The 16422-nt window shown below is 40.3% G+C and overlaps 1 protein-coding gene across 2 annotated transcripts in view; it reads left to right on the top strand.

Moving 5' to 3' along the window:
• FGD6 (FYVE, RhoGEF and PH domain containing 6) overlaps positions 1 to 16422 on the top strand; it is a 112761-nt gene that overhangs the window by 34241 nt on the left and 62098 nt on the right. The window contains exon 3 of one of the 2 annotated variants that reach the window (XM_079142856.1): positions 4245 to 4395. In XM_079142856.1, the coding sequence (XP_078998982.1) occupies positions 4245 to 4395 (151 nt within the window). Of the gene's footprint in view, positions 1 to 4241; positions 4396 to 16422 lie in introns of both variants that reach the window. The other variant, XM_079142855.1, reaches the window with a different exon arrangement.

The raw sequence follows: 16422 nt of genomic DNA, 5'->3' as shown, positions 1-16422 counted from the left end.
ATTTAGTGGAGGTTCACAAGGATGTTTTTGTGGTGAACCCTGGCAAGCCTTACGCCTGGCTCAACACTGTGCAGGTTTCATGTTCCTAAAAACTCCTAGAGGAAATGGACTATTTTTCAAAAGACAGTTCTGTCTCAGAGAGAACTCTTGATGTGACATCTTACCTGAAAGAGAAATCTGGTGTACTTCCAGTGGAGGATGTTCTGTTTCAATATATAAAATCTAGAAAAAAAATCTAGCATATAATTTTTAAAAAGTGATGACATTGAATAGTCCTCACTCCAACTGTACAGATCTTGACATGTGGAACTGAAGGACATTGCCTACCAGGAGGAATGATTTCTGGCTTTACTTAATTTTCTAGAAACTGGGCTCCCTCCAGAAGCAAATAACTAGGCAGGAAGATGTGGAGGAAGCACTACGTCCTGTTCCTTTAACCCACGAAGCAGACAGTTTTGGGGTGTTATTTTCCTGACATTGGAAAGGAAATAAAAAGAATAGAAGTGCCTTAACCTGCATGATTGTTATCAGTAAGGAATCCGTGTTTCTAGAGCCAGGTGCAGTGGCACACCCCTGTAATCCCAGCAACTCAGGGGGCTGAGGCAGGAGGATTGCCAGTTAAAGACCAGCCTCAGCAACTTAGCAAGATCCTAAGCAACTTAGTGAGTCCCTGTCTCAAAGTAAAAATGGATAGGGATGTGGCTCAGAGGTAAAGCACTTCTGGATTAAATTCCCAGTACATTCAAAAAAGAAAAACTAATCCATGTTTATCAGAAATCTAAAATTTTAATCTAGGTTTATTCAAAAGCTGCTAACAATTATGTGAAGAAACAATTTAATTGTTTTAGAAATGAACATGTAAATGTGGATCCTAGATGCCATCTTTTCTGATTTCTTAGTAAACCCTTTACTTTTCCTTTAAAACTAGGTCCCTATTCCTATTTCTGTTTCAGTTGCTGTCACTCATTCTGCTAGTGACATGTATAGCCATCCTGATTCAGGGTACCTGCACTACTGAAAAATGGGGAGAAATTCTTGGGGGCCTGTTGTATTTCTGGCAGTCTGCTAGGGACTCAGGTAAGAAACACAATTTCCCAATCCTTAGGAGTTTGCATTTTAATGAGGAAAACAATACATCACCTGTGGAATGAGATGGAATAGAATTCAGAAGAGATAGTGGGCCAATTTGGGATAAACAGGGAGTCAGGGAAGCTTTTCAGCTGGGAAGGAATTTGGGAAACTAAAAGTTCTGCCTCTGTTTCATGGCATTATGTTTTTTCTTTTTTTTTTTTTTCATTAATTAATATATTTTTCTTTGTTTAGACCTTTATTTTATTTATTTTTATGTGGTACCGAGGATCGGACCCAGTGCCTCACACATGCTAGGCAAGTGCTCTACCACTGAGCCACATCCGCAGCCCTTAATTAATATATTTTCTACATTATAGTTACATACATTCTTTCTGTCACTTTATTTCCCATTAAGTATTGATATTTTATTATATTCAGACAGAAGTACATTTCACGGTCTTTTGCAATAAATATCACAAAATAAGAGATTTGCGTATTAACAGTTCTTTATGATAAAAAGACTTAACAGACTTTTGTCTTAAAAATAATCAGAATTCAACTTTGTGATTTATACATAAAATACCTGAAAAGCACCACAATTTGTGTTTAAGGCAAGGAAAACAAAAAACATTAGAATCGCCCAGCTGTTACGTGGGTGCACCCCTACAGCTGCTGTCTCCTTGATCTTAAGTGTTAACTTTCGTACTTTAATCCCTTTTGTGTCCCTAATGGATGTGACAGCTGGTTATTGTTTTAATAATGGCTTTCAAAATGTGTGACCATGAAACACCTTTCAACTCTTTAGACTAAATAAATCTCGTTTCTTCGCTGCGCCATAGCCCTGTGCTTAGTTCTCCAAAATTCTTATGCCACAGCATCCAAAACAGTCCACAGACGGGCTGATGGGGAAAGCCTCTTAGAGCAGAACCTCTCCCATGTCGCCTGGGTTTTGTTACAGCTCAGATTCTGATTCAGTAGGTTGGCGTGGGGGCTGAGATTTTGCATTTCTAAGAAGCTTCCAGGTGATGCTGATGCTACTCAGAAATCAGACATGTTAACAGGGTTAGAAGATGTAAAGAGATACGGAATATAGATGGAAATAATGGGGCTGGGTGCGGTCAGTGGCAGAGAACTTCCTAGTATGCACAGGCCCTGGGTTCAAGCCCCAGCACTGGAAGAACAAACCAGTGAAGGGATGTTTCCTCTGTTTGTATGGATGGACTTTATAGCCTACATTTTGGTAACTGTTGTTTAGTTGTTTGTTTATTTATTTATTTATTTTTATACTGAGGATTGAAACCAGGGGCACTCTACCCCTGAGCCACATCCCAAGCCCTTTTTAATATTTTATTTAGCAACATGGTCTCACTGAGTTGCTTACCGCCTCACCAAGTTGCTGAAGCTGACTTTGAACTCTCAATCCTCCTACCTCAGCCTCCCCAGCTACTGGGATCATAGGTGTGCACCACTGCATCCAGCCCCGGTCCTTTTTGTTTTCTATTAATTAATTGCTTAACATTTTTGCTTTTTGTTTAATTTTTAATTTTGAAACAGGGTCTCTCACTTAAGTTGCCCACGCTGGCTTTGAACTTGCTGAGGCTTGTCTTGAACTTACCATCCTCCTGCCTCAGCCTCCCAGGTGGCAGGGATTACAGGCATGTGCCACTGTGCCGGGTAACTCTCGTTTATTCTTGCCAATCTAAATCAACAGCTAACAGCCAGGCTGGGTTGGCTCTTATCCCTGTGCCCAGAGCCGGTGAATCTTGCCAGTGATCTGACTGGACAGCTTCTGCTCTTTACCCCATCCCCAGGGCGTGAGTCTCCTCCGAGTCATGGGAGAGTATGATAAGGTGTGCACCCACCTAATTGAGAGATAAGATTCCCTGAGGCCCCCGCCACTGAGTAATAGGAAGCCCCATGCTTGGCAGTGGGAGGAGTTCATTTTGGCATTCTGCCTGCATGCAACTGGGTTTGTGTAGTGCTTGGGCTGCAGCAGTGGTTTCTGACCAAGTCTGTATCCTACAATGTGTAATCAGGAACTGACAGAAGCTTTATCTTTAGCTTTTAAGATTCCCGTTAGAAACTCTTATAACTTGAAGCCTTGGCAGTTGAGTGACCTGCCCATGACCTGCTGAAAGAGCCCGCCAGAGTGGAATGCAAGTGTCTCTTTATTCTGCTGGAGTGTTTCCCCTGGTGGTTTCCTTTGGATCTTTTATTGGCCCCACCTACAAGTCTTCTGTTCTGCAGATAGTCCTGTAGAGTGACAGCAGAAAAGCTCTTTCTGAAGGCAATTTTTTTTTTTTCTGAATCTTGACAACCAACACTATAAAGAACTATTTCCATCATCTTCCTGGGGAACTTTCCTGTGGAATTCCCCCTACAGTTTGGATTGCAACCGTGGCTGTTGATTCATGAGGTCTGTCTCAGTACAGACTGGCAAGGGGGGACTTGGTAAATGGCCTACAGTGGTTTGCAGACTTCAGCCTGAATCAGAAGCACTCGGAAGTTTTGTTAAAATGCATTTTGCTGAGCCCTGTGCCTCTAGGGTTTCTGACTCGACAGGTCTAGAGTAGAACCTGAGAATTTGTTAGCATTTCCCTGTTCCTTCCCACGTCTTGTGATGTGCACACTCACCAGTGAGAACCAGGAAGGTGGGCATGTGTTCACAATAACACATGCGTTGTTGGTTATTTATAATCAGTATCTACTCCCAATCCTCATCGATTTGGTAATTGGTCTTGTTTTTAAACACCAAAGTCCGAGGAGGCAGGCGAGCTTCTGGTGAACCTGTGCACCCAGTGCTCTTTATGGCAAGCCAGTCCACCCTGTAAGCCTTGTTGGTTTATAATGAGAGTAAAAGCCTGATCTTCCAGGGGAAAGAAGTATAGAAGCACAGGATGGTGGCAGCTGGGAAACTTCCCATCCACCTCCTGTCACCAAAAGGATATTAAATTGTTGTTGAATTAAATGTTAAACCCAACATGAATATGAATGCATTTGACAGCCAAGTCAGGGAAAGAGAATGGGAAGTCAGCCTGATCTGGCCATTTCCATCCCTGAGTCCCTTAGATGTATGCTTTGCTCACATCACAAGGATTAGGTGGTTGCTTTGGGTTTTGTTTTGCCAGCTCTTGTTATTAAAGGTGACTGAATCATACTTTCTATTGAAGCAGTTCTGGAGCATCCCAGGAGGGACAGGATGATTTCGACCTCGGTCTTGGTGACCTGCCCTCCGATGAGGAGGAAGTCATTGACAGTTCTGATGAAGATGATGTCAGCTCTGAGTCGAGTAAAGGAGAGCCTGACCCGCTGGAGGATAAACAGGTGTGTTGGGTGATTCCGTATTTCTACTCTTGTGCTCGCTGGCCTGTCACCATGCTTGGGAATAATGTTGATCAGCATGATGGGCACAAAAACCTAGTGAGACGTCTTAAACATTTCACAACATTCATCAAATTTAAACTTAATTCCTGCTCCAACGTGGCACCTAAAATGCTATCATGTTTCCTCATAAAGATTTAGTGATTCTGAGAAATTGCTGTACTAATGTCTTTTAGCTTTCTTTTTTGATAACAAAAAAAAAAAAAAAAAAAAAAAAAACCTGTTTGGATTGTTCTTGGTACTGTTGCCAGCACTTAGATTTCTTGAAGGAAAGGAATTATATGCATTTCAGACTCAAATCACATCTTTTTAGGGATAGAATAAAGATTTCTGTTACTAGTACAATCATCATTTTCTTTGAAATAATCCAGTGTGTGTGTATTGTTTTGGGGGAACACAGCGTATATGAAGATTGTGTGTTGTTCATTGTTTAAAATGTGTGATGGGGAAGTTCATTATACTGTCTCCAGTTTGCCACAAATATTTATTTCACATTTCTTTGAATAAAGACATTTTGAAAGGGAGAAAATTAGTATAGTAGCAATAGCCCCATGATGTACTGCGAGGTTACAAGAAGATGGAATCTGAAAGGATCCTTCCAGCAAATTGAGCCATGCAGAAAGTCCATGTCACCTAACTCCTGTGCCATAATTCATCAATCTGCTGTGCTTTATGTTGAATGTTTTTTTACTCTATTTAAATTCACTTTCACCTTTAATGAGTGGCACAAGTGCAATTATCTGAATTTGAGTCCCAGACTTTACCAGCTATGATCTGGGTAACCTCAAGACTAATTTTTTAACCTCTTTGGCTTAAAGATGCTACTTTGTAGATGAAAAACAGGATAGTACTTACAAAATTATAAGGATTAAGCAAGTTGATATGTGAAAAACTGTAGAAAACTGTCCAGTACATAGTAAGAGCTCTTCGGTCAATTGTTTATTGCTAATAAGACTTCATTTCTATGCTCTAAAGTATTGCTCATGGTCTTGGGAGTAAACATTAGACATTATTTAGGCAAATGAATTTGTAAAACTCCTAAGACAAATGAAGGACGCTCTTAAGGAGTCACAGCATCCCACAGCAGTCTGTGGGTTTTGCTTTGACTGTCAGGTAGTCAGTCATTCCTGTGCCTTGACAGTTTTGGTCATGTACTAATTTGAAAACTCGTTTTCCATGTTGGTGCCTCTTGGACATGGTGCTGCAGACCTGTGTAGAGACCCACATGTCCCTGGTGCCATCAGTATTTACTAGAGATAAGTAGTGCTCCCAGTCCTTGTTTGTAGTGCTCGCATCCAGGAAGAATTCCAGTGTTCCAGCCTATGTAGGGAGCAACACAGAGTGACAGTGACGTGCCAGGAACTGAGGAGGCTGCTTTGGATGAAAGCATCTAGAAAGTGATATTTGTTTGAGGTTTAAATGACTGGAAAGAGCCAGAGCCTGTGACGAGTTTGGGGAAGAGCATTCAGATGATCTGCTGTGATGGCCGTAATTAAATTAATCTTTACTCTCCTTAATAAGCAACTTACGTTCTTTCTTCTCCTAACATATACTGTTATTTCATTCTCTTTATTTCTCTTGCTTGAACCTTTTGCAGCTTCTCCACATACTTGAAGTAGTGACCAGAATTGTCTGCCAGGGATGGCGCTGATAGGTGGTGTGAAGGAGGCGTGGTCTCTCACCTTGCTGGGTCCGCCCCTTCACAGCCGCCTGTCCTAACACTGCTGGTTGACTCATTCGTTTTGTGGTCATGGAGACTCCCAGAGTTCCTTCCTTTGTATTTGTGCCTGCCTTTCATTTCCCTTCCTGTATTTACTTTATTGTTTTATGTCCTTAGTTGTGCCATAGTGCAATACCCCTGTTAAATCTTTATCTTTTTTTGAAAGAAGGTCTGTCTCTTAGTTAATCATGAACATGTAACATTTTTTACCTGATGTCAGTAGTATTAATAGTTCCCTTCTTTAGAGGTTTATATAAAAATATGATCATTAGTTTATATTAAAATAAATGAACAAGATCTTAAATATCTCAAACCAAGCTTTATATGACCTTACCAATAAATATATATTGTTTGCCTTCTCTTTGATACAAACATAAAATTTGTTTCCTTATAAGGTACTATTGTTTTAATGGAGATTTTGAAAGTTACTGTCGTAATATCTACATTTCTGTCTCAGCTCTGCCATTTCTAACTGTATGACTTTGGTCAAATAGTTCTTAAAAATCAGTTTGTTTGCTGGGCACAGTGGTGCACATCTGTAATCTCAGTGGCTCAGGAGGCTGAGGCAGAAGGATTGCAAGTTCAAAGCCAGCCTCAGCAAAAACGAGGTGTTAAGCAATTCAGTGAGACCCTGCCTCTAAATAAAATACAAAATATGACTGGGGGACTGGAGTTGTGGTTCAGTGGCAGAGCACTCACCTAGCACATGTGAGGTACTGGGTCGATCCTCAGCACCACATAAAAATAAATAAATACAACTTAAGAGGTAAATGACGATACAAACACAATATATCAAAATCCCTGGGACACTATGAAGGCAGTTTTAAGAAGAAAGTTCATTGCATTGAGCTCATTCAATGAAAGAATAAAAAGCCAAAAATAAATGATCTAACATTACATGGCAAAGCCCTAGAAAAAGAAAAACAGATCAACATCAAAAGTAGAAGATAGGAAATAATTAAAATCAGAGCTGAAATCAATGAAACTGAAACAAAACAATTGAAAAAAATTGACAAAACAAAATCAATAAACCCTTAGCCACACTAATGAAGAGGAGAGAGAAAACTCAAATTACTAAAATTTGTGATGAAAAAAGAAATATCACAACAGACACTATTGAAATACAAAACATAATTAAAAGCTATTTTGGAAATCTGTACTCCAACAAAATAGAAAATCTCAAAGACATCAACAAATTTCTAGGGACATATGATCCACCCAAACTGAATCAGGAGTACATATAAAATTTAAACAGATCAATATCAAGCAATGAAATAAAAGATGCCATCAAAAACCTACCAAGAAAAGTCCAGGGCCATATGGGTTCTCAGCTGAGTTCTACCAGACCTTCAAAGAAGAAATAACACCAGTACTCCTCAAATTAGTCCATGAAATAGAAAACGAGGGAACCTTTCCAAACTCATTCTATGAGGTTAATATCACCCTGATACCAAAACCAGATAAAGACACATCAAGGAAAGAAAACTTTAGGCCAATATTTCTGATGAACGTAGATGCAAAAATTTCCAATAAAATTCTGGCCATCACATGCAAAAACATATTAAAAAGATAGTGTACCACAATCAAGTGGGACTCATCCCAGGGATGCAAGGTTGTTTCAACACACAGAAATCAATAAATATAATCACTTCAATAGATTTAAAAATAAGAATCATATGATCATCTTAACAGATGCAATAAAAAATAAATAAATTTAAAAATAAATATATAAATACATAGGTAAATATTATTTTTTAAAAATATGGCTGGGGATGTGGCTCAGTAGTCCAGTGCCCCTGAGTTCAATCCTCCGTACCAAGAAAAAAAAAAAAAAAATCAGTTTGTTTATACCAGTCTCTCTTCATAGTGAATTTCAGGTGACTGAACAAAAAAGTTGGAAAAAAAAAACCAGAATGTGAGCCAGGTGCAGTGGTGCACACTGATAATCCCAGCTGCTTAGGAGGCTGAGGCAGGAGGATTTCAACTTCAAAGGCAGCCTCAGAAACTTAGTGAGGTCCTGAGCAACTTGGTGAGACCCTGTCTCAAAATATAAAATAAAGGGGGCTGAGGATGTGACTGTGGTTAAGCATCCCTGGGTTCAGTCCCTGGTACCCCCCCAAAAAAAGAAAAAAAAACAAGATATCAACAAATAGAAATGGAATTACCGCTTTCTACCTGCAAAGGGACGAAGTTGGACCCCTTCCTTTCACTATATACAAAATTAACTCAAAATGGATCATAAACCTAAATGTCAGAATGTATAAAACCACTAGAAGAAGAAAAGTAAGTAAAAAAAAAAAAAAAAAAAAACCAGCAAAACCTTTAGAAGAAAATGCAGAAATAAGTAACTCTTGGTTTGGGTTAGACACAGGTTTTTTTTAGATGCAAAAACACAAGTGATGAGAAGAAAACAGATAAACTGGACTTCATCAAAATTAAAAACCTGTATACTGGGCTGGGGATATAGCTCAGTTGGTAAAAAAACAAACAAACAAACAAACAAAAAAACCTTATACTGCAAACAATGCCATCAAGAAAGTGAAAAGAAAACAGACAGAATAAAAAAAATATATTAGCAAACCACCCCTCTGATCAAGGACTTCTAAGCAACTACATAAAGCACTATTACCACTCAACAATAAAAAAGAACCCAGGCCTAAGGATCTGAACAGACAAAAGAAAATACACAAATGACCAAGAAGCACATGAAAAAAATGTTCAGCATCATTAGTCATTAAATAAATGCAAAGCAAAACCTTAGATGTCCACCCACTGGGGTCGCTGTAATCAAAAGGATGGACAGTAACAGTGCTGATGAAGATGTAGAGCAATTAGAACCCTCATGTGCTGCTGATGAGAAAGGACAAGGGTACCACTTCTTCAGAAAAGAGTCTGGCAGTTCCTCCAAAGCTTAAATGTGGAGTTATCTTACGGCCCAGTAATTCCGCTCTTAGTATAGAACTAGTATAGGAATGGGTCAGATCAGCATTATTCATAACAGCCAAGAGGTGGAGAGAATGCAAACTAAAAAAGTAGATGAACTAAATGTGATGTATCCTGGAGATGGAATATTATTCTACCCTCAAAAGGAATGGGGAGTGTTATAGTTTGGGTCTGAAAAGACCCCCAAAGACTTGATCCCAGCTGTAGTGCTATTGGGCAGTGGTGGAAACTTGGGAGGTAGGGCCTAACTAGAGGATGAAGGTCACTGAGGGTGTGTCCTTGAAGAGTATAGCTTGTCCTCTGCCCCTTCCCCCAACCTCTGCTTCCTGGCCCATTAGATGAGCAACTCTGTTCCATTATGAGCTTCCTGCCACCATGTTCTGCCTCACCACAGGCCCAAAGCAGTGGGCTGAACTTAGACACCTCTGAAACCATAGCCAAAATAAATCTTTCCTTCTTTTAAGTTGTTCATCTCAGGAAAGCTAACACATGGAGTGAATGGTAATGGGCATAGTTTCTGTTTTGCATGAGAAAGTATTCTAAAGTAAGTAAATTAGGTTGTGGTGATGTTTACACAACCCTGAATGCATTAAGAACTATCGAACTGTTTACTTTAAAAGAATGAAAATACATTTTATAGTATGTAAATCATATCTCAATAAAGCTCTTAAAGAATAAAGGAATTCCTGCTAAAGGAAAAATAATAATGCTAAGAGGAAGATTAGCATTCAATCTTGCATATCATATAATCCTATACATCAGCCAAGGATGGCCACAGATTTGACTTTCCAGAGACTCAAGTAGAAAAAGTGCTATCAATGTCCGAGAGAAAAACGAATTCTTTGGAATTGGAGCATAGGAAGAGGAGTTTCTTTGTGCCTTCTTTGATCCTCTGTTTCTCTTTTCGTAAAATGGGATAACGTTCTCTGAGTTGCTCTGAGGTTCAGACAGCTTCAGGATAATAGATGCAAAAGCATTTGGAAAATCAAGAAAGTTTGTGCATGTTAAACATGTAATTTATTTCTATGATTGCATTTGGAATAGGCTGTCCTAGGTTCTTAGGGCCCTGTGACAAAAGGACCTCAAACCAGGTGACTTAAAACAACAAAAATTTGTGGTATCAGTTCTGGGGGCTAGAAGTTAGAATCAAGATGTGACTGAGTCATGCTCCCTCTGAAACCTACAGGGGAGGATCCCTCCTTGCCTCCTCTGGCTTCTAGTGGTTTGCCTGCAATTCTTGAAATTCCTTGCCTTGCAGCTGCAGACTTCCTTCTCTGCCTAGGCCATCACGTGGTATTGCCCACCACTCCAGTGTGTCTGTCCATACTGAACCTTTTTTTTTTTTTAAAGGACAGCAGTCATATTGGAGGTCAGTATGACCTCAATTTGCCTTCTCTGTAATGACCCTATTTCCTGGAGGATCTCTTGAGGAGGGCAGAATTCGAACTACACCAGGTGGCATATACCATGGACGTATAACCACTGTGGTCATTGATGCTCATCACTGATGTGTGTCTAGATGTCAGAAACATTTTCTCATGAAAGTGTCCAAATCGGTACGAGGAACAAAGAAAGGGTAGGGACTATTGTGCCCTTGTTTTCCTTTTACAAAGAAAAAGCAAATAGAAATTCAAAAAGTTACTCTCCTAATGGTAAAAATGGCACTGCACAGGAAGTGGAAATTGGCATTGTACCACTGCTGTGTGCTGTTGCTTGTCCCTGTACTGTGGGTACATGTTATTACACTCTATTCTAAATATCCTAGGACATAAATCTGACTTATGACTTATTTTTGTTTCTTGTAAAGAAAAAGTTTTAGACAGGTTAAGTAACTTGCCTTAGAATGCCCTGCATTGGGGTTTTTAGCCAAAATCTATCTCTGAACAAATTGGTACATCATTCTCAGATGCTGAATGGGACATGTTTGGGGTGGTAAGTTAGTCAGCTTCTCATCACTGTTTCAAAATGCCTAGGAAAACAATTTAAAGAAGGAAGTATTTATTTTGGTTTAGTGGTTCAGAGGTGTTAGTCCAGGGTTGGCTGCCTCCATTGCTTTGGGCCTGAGGTGGGGCAGAGAGCATCACTGTGGAAGGGCATGGTGGAGGAAAGCTGCTCCTCTCATGGCAGCTGGGAACCAGAGAGGGAGCATGGAAGTGTCCAGGGACAGATTCCCTTCCAGGGCATGCCCCCAGTGACCCACTTCCTCCAGGAAGACCCCACTTCCTACAGTTTTCACCACCTCCTAGTAACGCCATCGAATTAGGAATCCCTCAATGGAGCAATGCCTCGATGATGTCAGAGCCCTCACGATCCAATCACTTCCCCAAATCCCCACCTTCAAACATTCCTGCATTGGGGATCAAGCCTTTAACCCATGAGCCTTTGGGGGGCTCTTCATATCCAAATTGTAATAGGTGCAGTAAAAAGCCATGCTGTTCTCCGTTGACCCCTTTTCCAAATTTTCTTCGTTTTGTATTTTTTGTTGTTTCCTTTCAGTACTTAATAAATGTTTGTTTAAAACTGGAGGTGGCCAGGCATGGTGACGCACACTTGTAACCCAAACAGCTCGGGAAGCTGAGGCGGGAGGATCGCCAGTTCGAGGCCAGCCTCATTAGCTTAGCAAGGCTCTAAGCAACTTAGCGAGGCCTTCTCTCAAAATAAAACTTAAAAGGGGCTGCAAAGTGACTCGGTGGTAAGAGCGCCCTGGGTTCAGTCCAGGGAAAAAAAGGGGAAAAAAAACAGGGATCATTCTGCTTCTTTGTGGATAGTCACCCTTATCATTCGGCTTGTTTCCTTGTCCTTTTCCAAATCTTTGTGAAATAGCTTGTGATATATTCCCTCAGGGGGAGAGCACTGGCCTTTAGGTACTAATCATGGTGTCACCTCATCTTTGGGGTAACTTAAGGAACAAGAGATACTCTCAGGTAGGTCTGCAGGTTGACATTTTTTCTTTTTATTTAAACTCTTGAGTTGGGTAGAAGAGGCCTTTTAATAATTCTGTTAAAAAGTAATGGATGGGGTGGGCAGAAACTTTAAATTGCTATGGAGTTGAGTATTTACAGTAGTTATTCAGAGGAGTAAGATGGCCTTTCTAGGGCAATCAACAGAATTGAGGTTTTGGGATAAGATACTGATTATCATGTGCTGTTTTTATTTTAAAGGTATTAAGAGAAAAAAGTTAATAAAATAGTGTTAGTATCCAAAAAAAAAAAAAAAAAAAAGTGAATATGGGTTGGCGTTGTGGCTCAGTGGCAGAGTGCTTGCCTTGCATGTGCAAGGCACTGGGTTTGATCCTCAGCACCACATATAAATAAATAAATTAAGACTCATCAACAACAACAACAAAAAATGGATAAATTTTATGGAGCATTGTAGTGAACAAATATGAAAAGAGGAGAATAGCTGGGTACCGTGGCTCACACCTGTAATGCCAGTGGCTGGGGAGACTGAGGCAGAAGGATTGTGAGTTCAAAGCCAGCCTCAGTGAAAAACCAGGTGTTAAGCAACTCAGTGAGACCCTGGCTCTAGATAAAATACAAAAGGACTGAGGATGTGGCTCAGTGGTTGAGTGCACCTGAGTTCAATCCCAGTACTCAAAAAAAAAAGAGGAGAACATCATTAAGAATTTACCAAGTTTGGCCATTACTGAGATCAGAGCATACAATAGGATTTCAGATCAAAGGTTCTGCTTTGGAATTTGTTTGATTTACTTTATGATCTTGACAGTGTTTTCATTTGTTTGTGGCTCATGTTTCAACTTCCACAGCAGCATATTTTGGGAAGGTGCTGTTATTTAACAGGCAAACTGCTTTGAAATGTGATACAATTTAAGTGAGAATTTTTATTAACTGAAAATTCGAGATGCCAAATATGGTCTTTCTTGAGATTTACAGTGAGGTGTGTTTTTCATCATTGTTTGAGTTGGTCAGCATAAGTTGTTTGTTCATACAAGTTTGAAGTACTGTAGAAACTTTCCTTTTTTTGTTTGTTTTTTAATTATCTCTGACTTTTTGTCTACTTTGAAAAGGATTGTAATCCATTGGTTCATTTTCTAATAATTATCCTCCTTTATTTAGCTTGGTACTTTTCCTACTTAAGAGGCAAAATAGATAATTGAATAAATAGACTTTCATTATTCTGAAATTGAAAAAGGCCTTATCATTTAGACCAGCCCACGACTCCTTTATGTGACAGAAGTTTTTAGTTTACTTAAATTTGTATTTTCATGTTATGCAGCACATTTTAAAAACAATGTTCTGGTCTTTGATTCTGAGAAGGTGGCGGCCACCCTTGTACACATTTACTTATACCTGAATAGTAGCTGCACAGAAGCTTAGGTACTAAGCTGTCTGCAGGATACCTCAGTGAATAAGGTCATAGACTAGAGGGAACTGGGACATTTCAGGAAATGAACACCATCCACCCAGTAGAGTCCTGTACATGCTGTGTGAACAAGACAGTAATCTTTTCCTTTGGGGGTGGCAGGAAGAGAGCATCAGACAGCCTTCACAAAGAGAAAACCTTTGGGTGTTATCTTAAAGGAAGAGTTGGAACATGTCAGGCAGAACTCCTTGGGGAGAAGGCACACCTTGATATGGCAGGAAGTCAAAGCCAAAAGAAAGGTACTTGTGAAGAAGACAGGTAAGGACAGAGCACACTTGGAGTCACAAGGTGGTTGATTCCAGTTTGGGTGGAGTTGAGTGGGAGGGAGCAGGAGGGTAGGTGGATGCATTGTGAAGTGCCTCATTTACATGGCAAAGGAAAGTTTGGTCTTGGTTACCCTTGGGAGATGCTGTGAGTTCAATAACCAGCATTATTGTATTTGAATTTTAGGATATTTTTCTTGTACCAATGTAGAGCATCCATGGCAGTGCAGTTAATCTTCAACCTAGTAAACCAGACAGGTTACCCTAATAGATAAAGCAAGACAAGGGTGAAGGACAGTGCTGTAGTTTGGATCTAAAGTGTCCCCCAAGGGCATATGTGTTAAAGACTTGATTGCCTGGCTGTGGCACTGTTGGGAGGTCGTAGGACCTTTCAAAGGTGAGGTCTGATGGAAGGAAGTTAGGTCATTGGGTGCATGCCCTTCAAGGGACTCTTGGGATCCTGGCCCCTTCCCGTCTTTCCCTCTTTGCTTCCGGGCCACCATGAGCTGAGCAGCTCCTCGGCTGCTTGCTGCTGCCATGCTGCCGCAGGCCCAGAGCAACACCAAGTGACCATGGATTCAACCTGAGGAAAGCATGAGCCAAGCTAAACATTTCCTCCCTTTAAGTTGCTCATCTCACATATTTTGCCACAGTGACGGAAATCTGATAGTGGGGAAAGAATTAATTAAACTTTAAAGAAATATTCAGAAGGATGAATTGACTCATGATAAAATATGGCTCTGAGGAAAGAAAGAAGAGTTAAGGCCAGGTGTGGTGGTACCTATAATCCCAGTGACTCAGGAGGCTGAGGCAGGAGGATCAAAAGTTTGAAACCAGCCTCGGCAATTTAGTGAGAACCTATCTCTAAGTAAAGAAGGCTAGGGGTATAGCCCTGCGTTCAGTTCCTCATTACCAAAAAAAGAAAAAGAAAAGAAAAAGGAGTTCAGTTCCTGGTGTCTATCCATGGGTATGTACAGTAGCTAGAATAGCAGAGTCCGGACTTTTCCATCTGAAGGTTCCATAGTGGAGTCTGCTAAAATAAACTGACGGTGGACAGATCAGCAACAAAAAAGGCATGCAAATTTATTAGTGATCCCACAGGAGCCACACAAAATATGATATGCAGAGGGCTCAATAGTTGAAGCTTCGACACCCTCCTCACAGGGGAAAAAGAAATGGGGGGAGGCCGGGATATTCCTGTGATCAAAGGTGGTCTTATAATGCAGATGAAGTCTCTCAGGTCGAAGTCCTCGGAAGAATAGAGGGCATATTTAGTGTAAATGTATGTGGAGACCTTCTACTATACTCTATGGGTTAGCCTTCTCTGATTAATGAGATTTTAGGGACGAAATTCAAGACAATTTATTTCTCTTGGAAGAACTTTCTTCAGATAAGCCAACTTCAGTGAGAGCCCCTCCCTGTGCTGAGGGGTGGACAGAAACTAGAAAAGGTTAGAGAGACATTGAGTCTAAGGCTGCCTCAGAGGCCTTCCAGTTTCCTATAATTAAAAGTGGTCGGCATGTCAAAGCATCATACTTTGGGGTATTGTTTTATGAGCCTTAACACTTGGAAGCAAGTACGTGATGGATCGTTTAAAAAGTGACTGAAGTTCATCATTCTTTCCTGATTTCACATGTGTCTGGTTATGATCTTTCTTTCCTTCAAGATGTCAGGTTCATAGTTGGCTATATGTATATATATATATATGTGTGTGTATATATATATATATGTATATGTATATACATATATATATAGCTAATTTGCATATTTGGTTTGCTCCCTTACTCGATTCTTGAAGGTTGAGGCTCTGTCTTTAATTCTTTAACACACTTTCATGTTCCATCTCCGACCTATAGATTCAGAATTTCTAAGACAGTTGCCTGGGAATCTGCAGTTTAAGGTGTAGCTAGTGGTCCTAATGATCAGTCACTTCAGACTGGGCTGTAGACCTGTGAATCAGCTGGCAATGGAGCTGTTTTAATCACCTTGCTATCAAATGTAGGTAATTAGTTACTAACTGCAGGTTTACAATGACAGAGTAAAGTGATATTGACTCCTCTTTCTTGGAAGTGACCTCAGAATACCGAGGAGGATAAGAAGTACAAACTGTGTCCTCAGTGATATCAGGTAACAGCAGAAAGCCTGAATCAAAGTATGTAAACCAGGGCTGCCACGCCCTGCAATGTTTCCACAAACTTGCCAACACCTGGTATTTTTAATTTTTTAAAGAAATTGTAGCCATTCTGTGGGTGTGAAACTGCATCTCATTGTGGTTTAAATTTGCATTTCCCTATTAACTAGTTATGTCAAGCAACTTTTCATATTTTTGGGCCATTTTTATGTCTTTGCTGAAATGCCTGTTCACCTCTCCCCCCCCCCCCCTCCTTTTCTCTCTCTCTCTCTCTCTCTCCCTCTTTCTCTCTTTTGTACTGGGGATTGAACCTGGGAACACTTTACCACTGAGTCACATCCTCAGCCCTTGTATTTTTTATTATGAGACAGACTCACTAAGTTGCCTAGGGCCTCACTAAGTTGCTGAGGCTGGTCTGGAACTTGCAATCCTTCTGCCTCAGCCTCTTGAGTTCTTGGGGTTACAGACGTGGTTGGTCCATGACAATTGACTTTTTTTTTTGGTACTGGGTAGTGAACCCAGGGTGCTTT

Source organism: Sciurus vulgaris (assembly GCF_902686455.1).
Source record: "Sciurus vulgaris genome assembly, chromosome: 5".
Classification (NCBI taxonomy): Eukaryota; Metazoa; Chordata; class Mammalia; order Rodentia; family Sciuridae; genus Sciurus; species Sciurus vulgaris.
The sequence above is the reverse complement of the archived record's forward strand: the minus strand, read 5'-3'. Positions and strand labels throughout refer to the sequence as shown.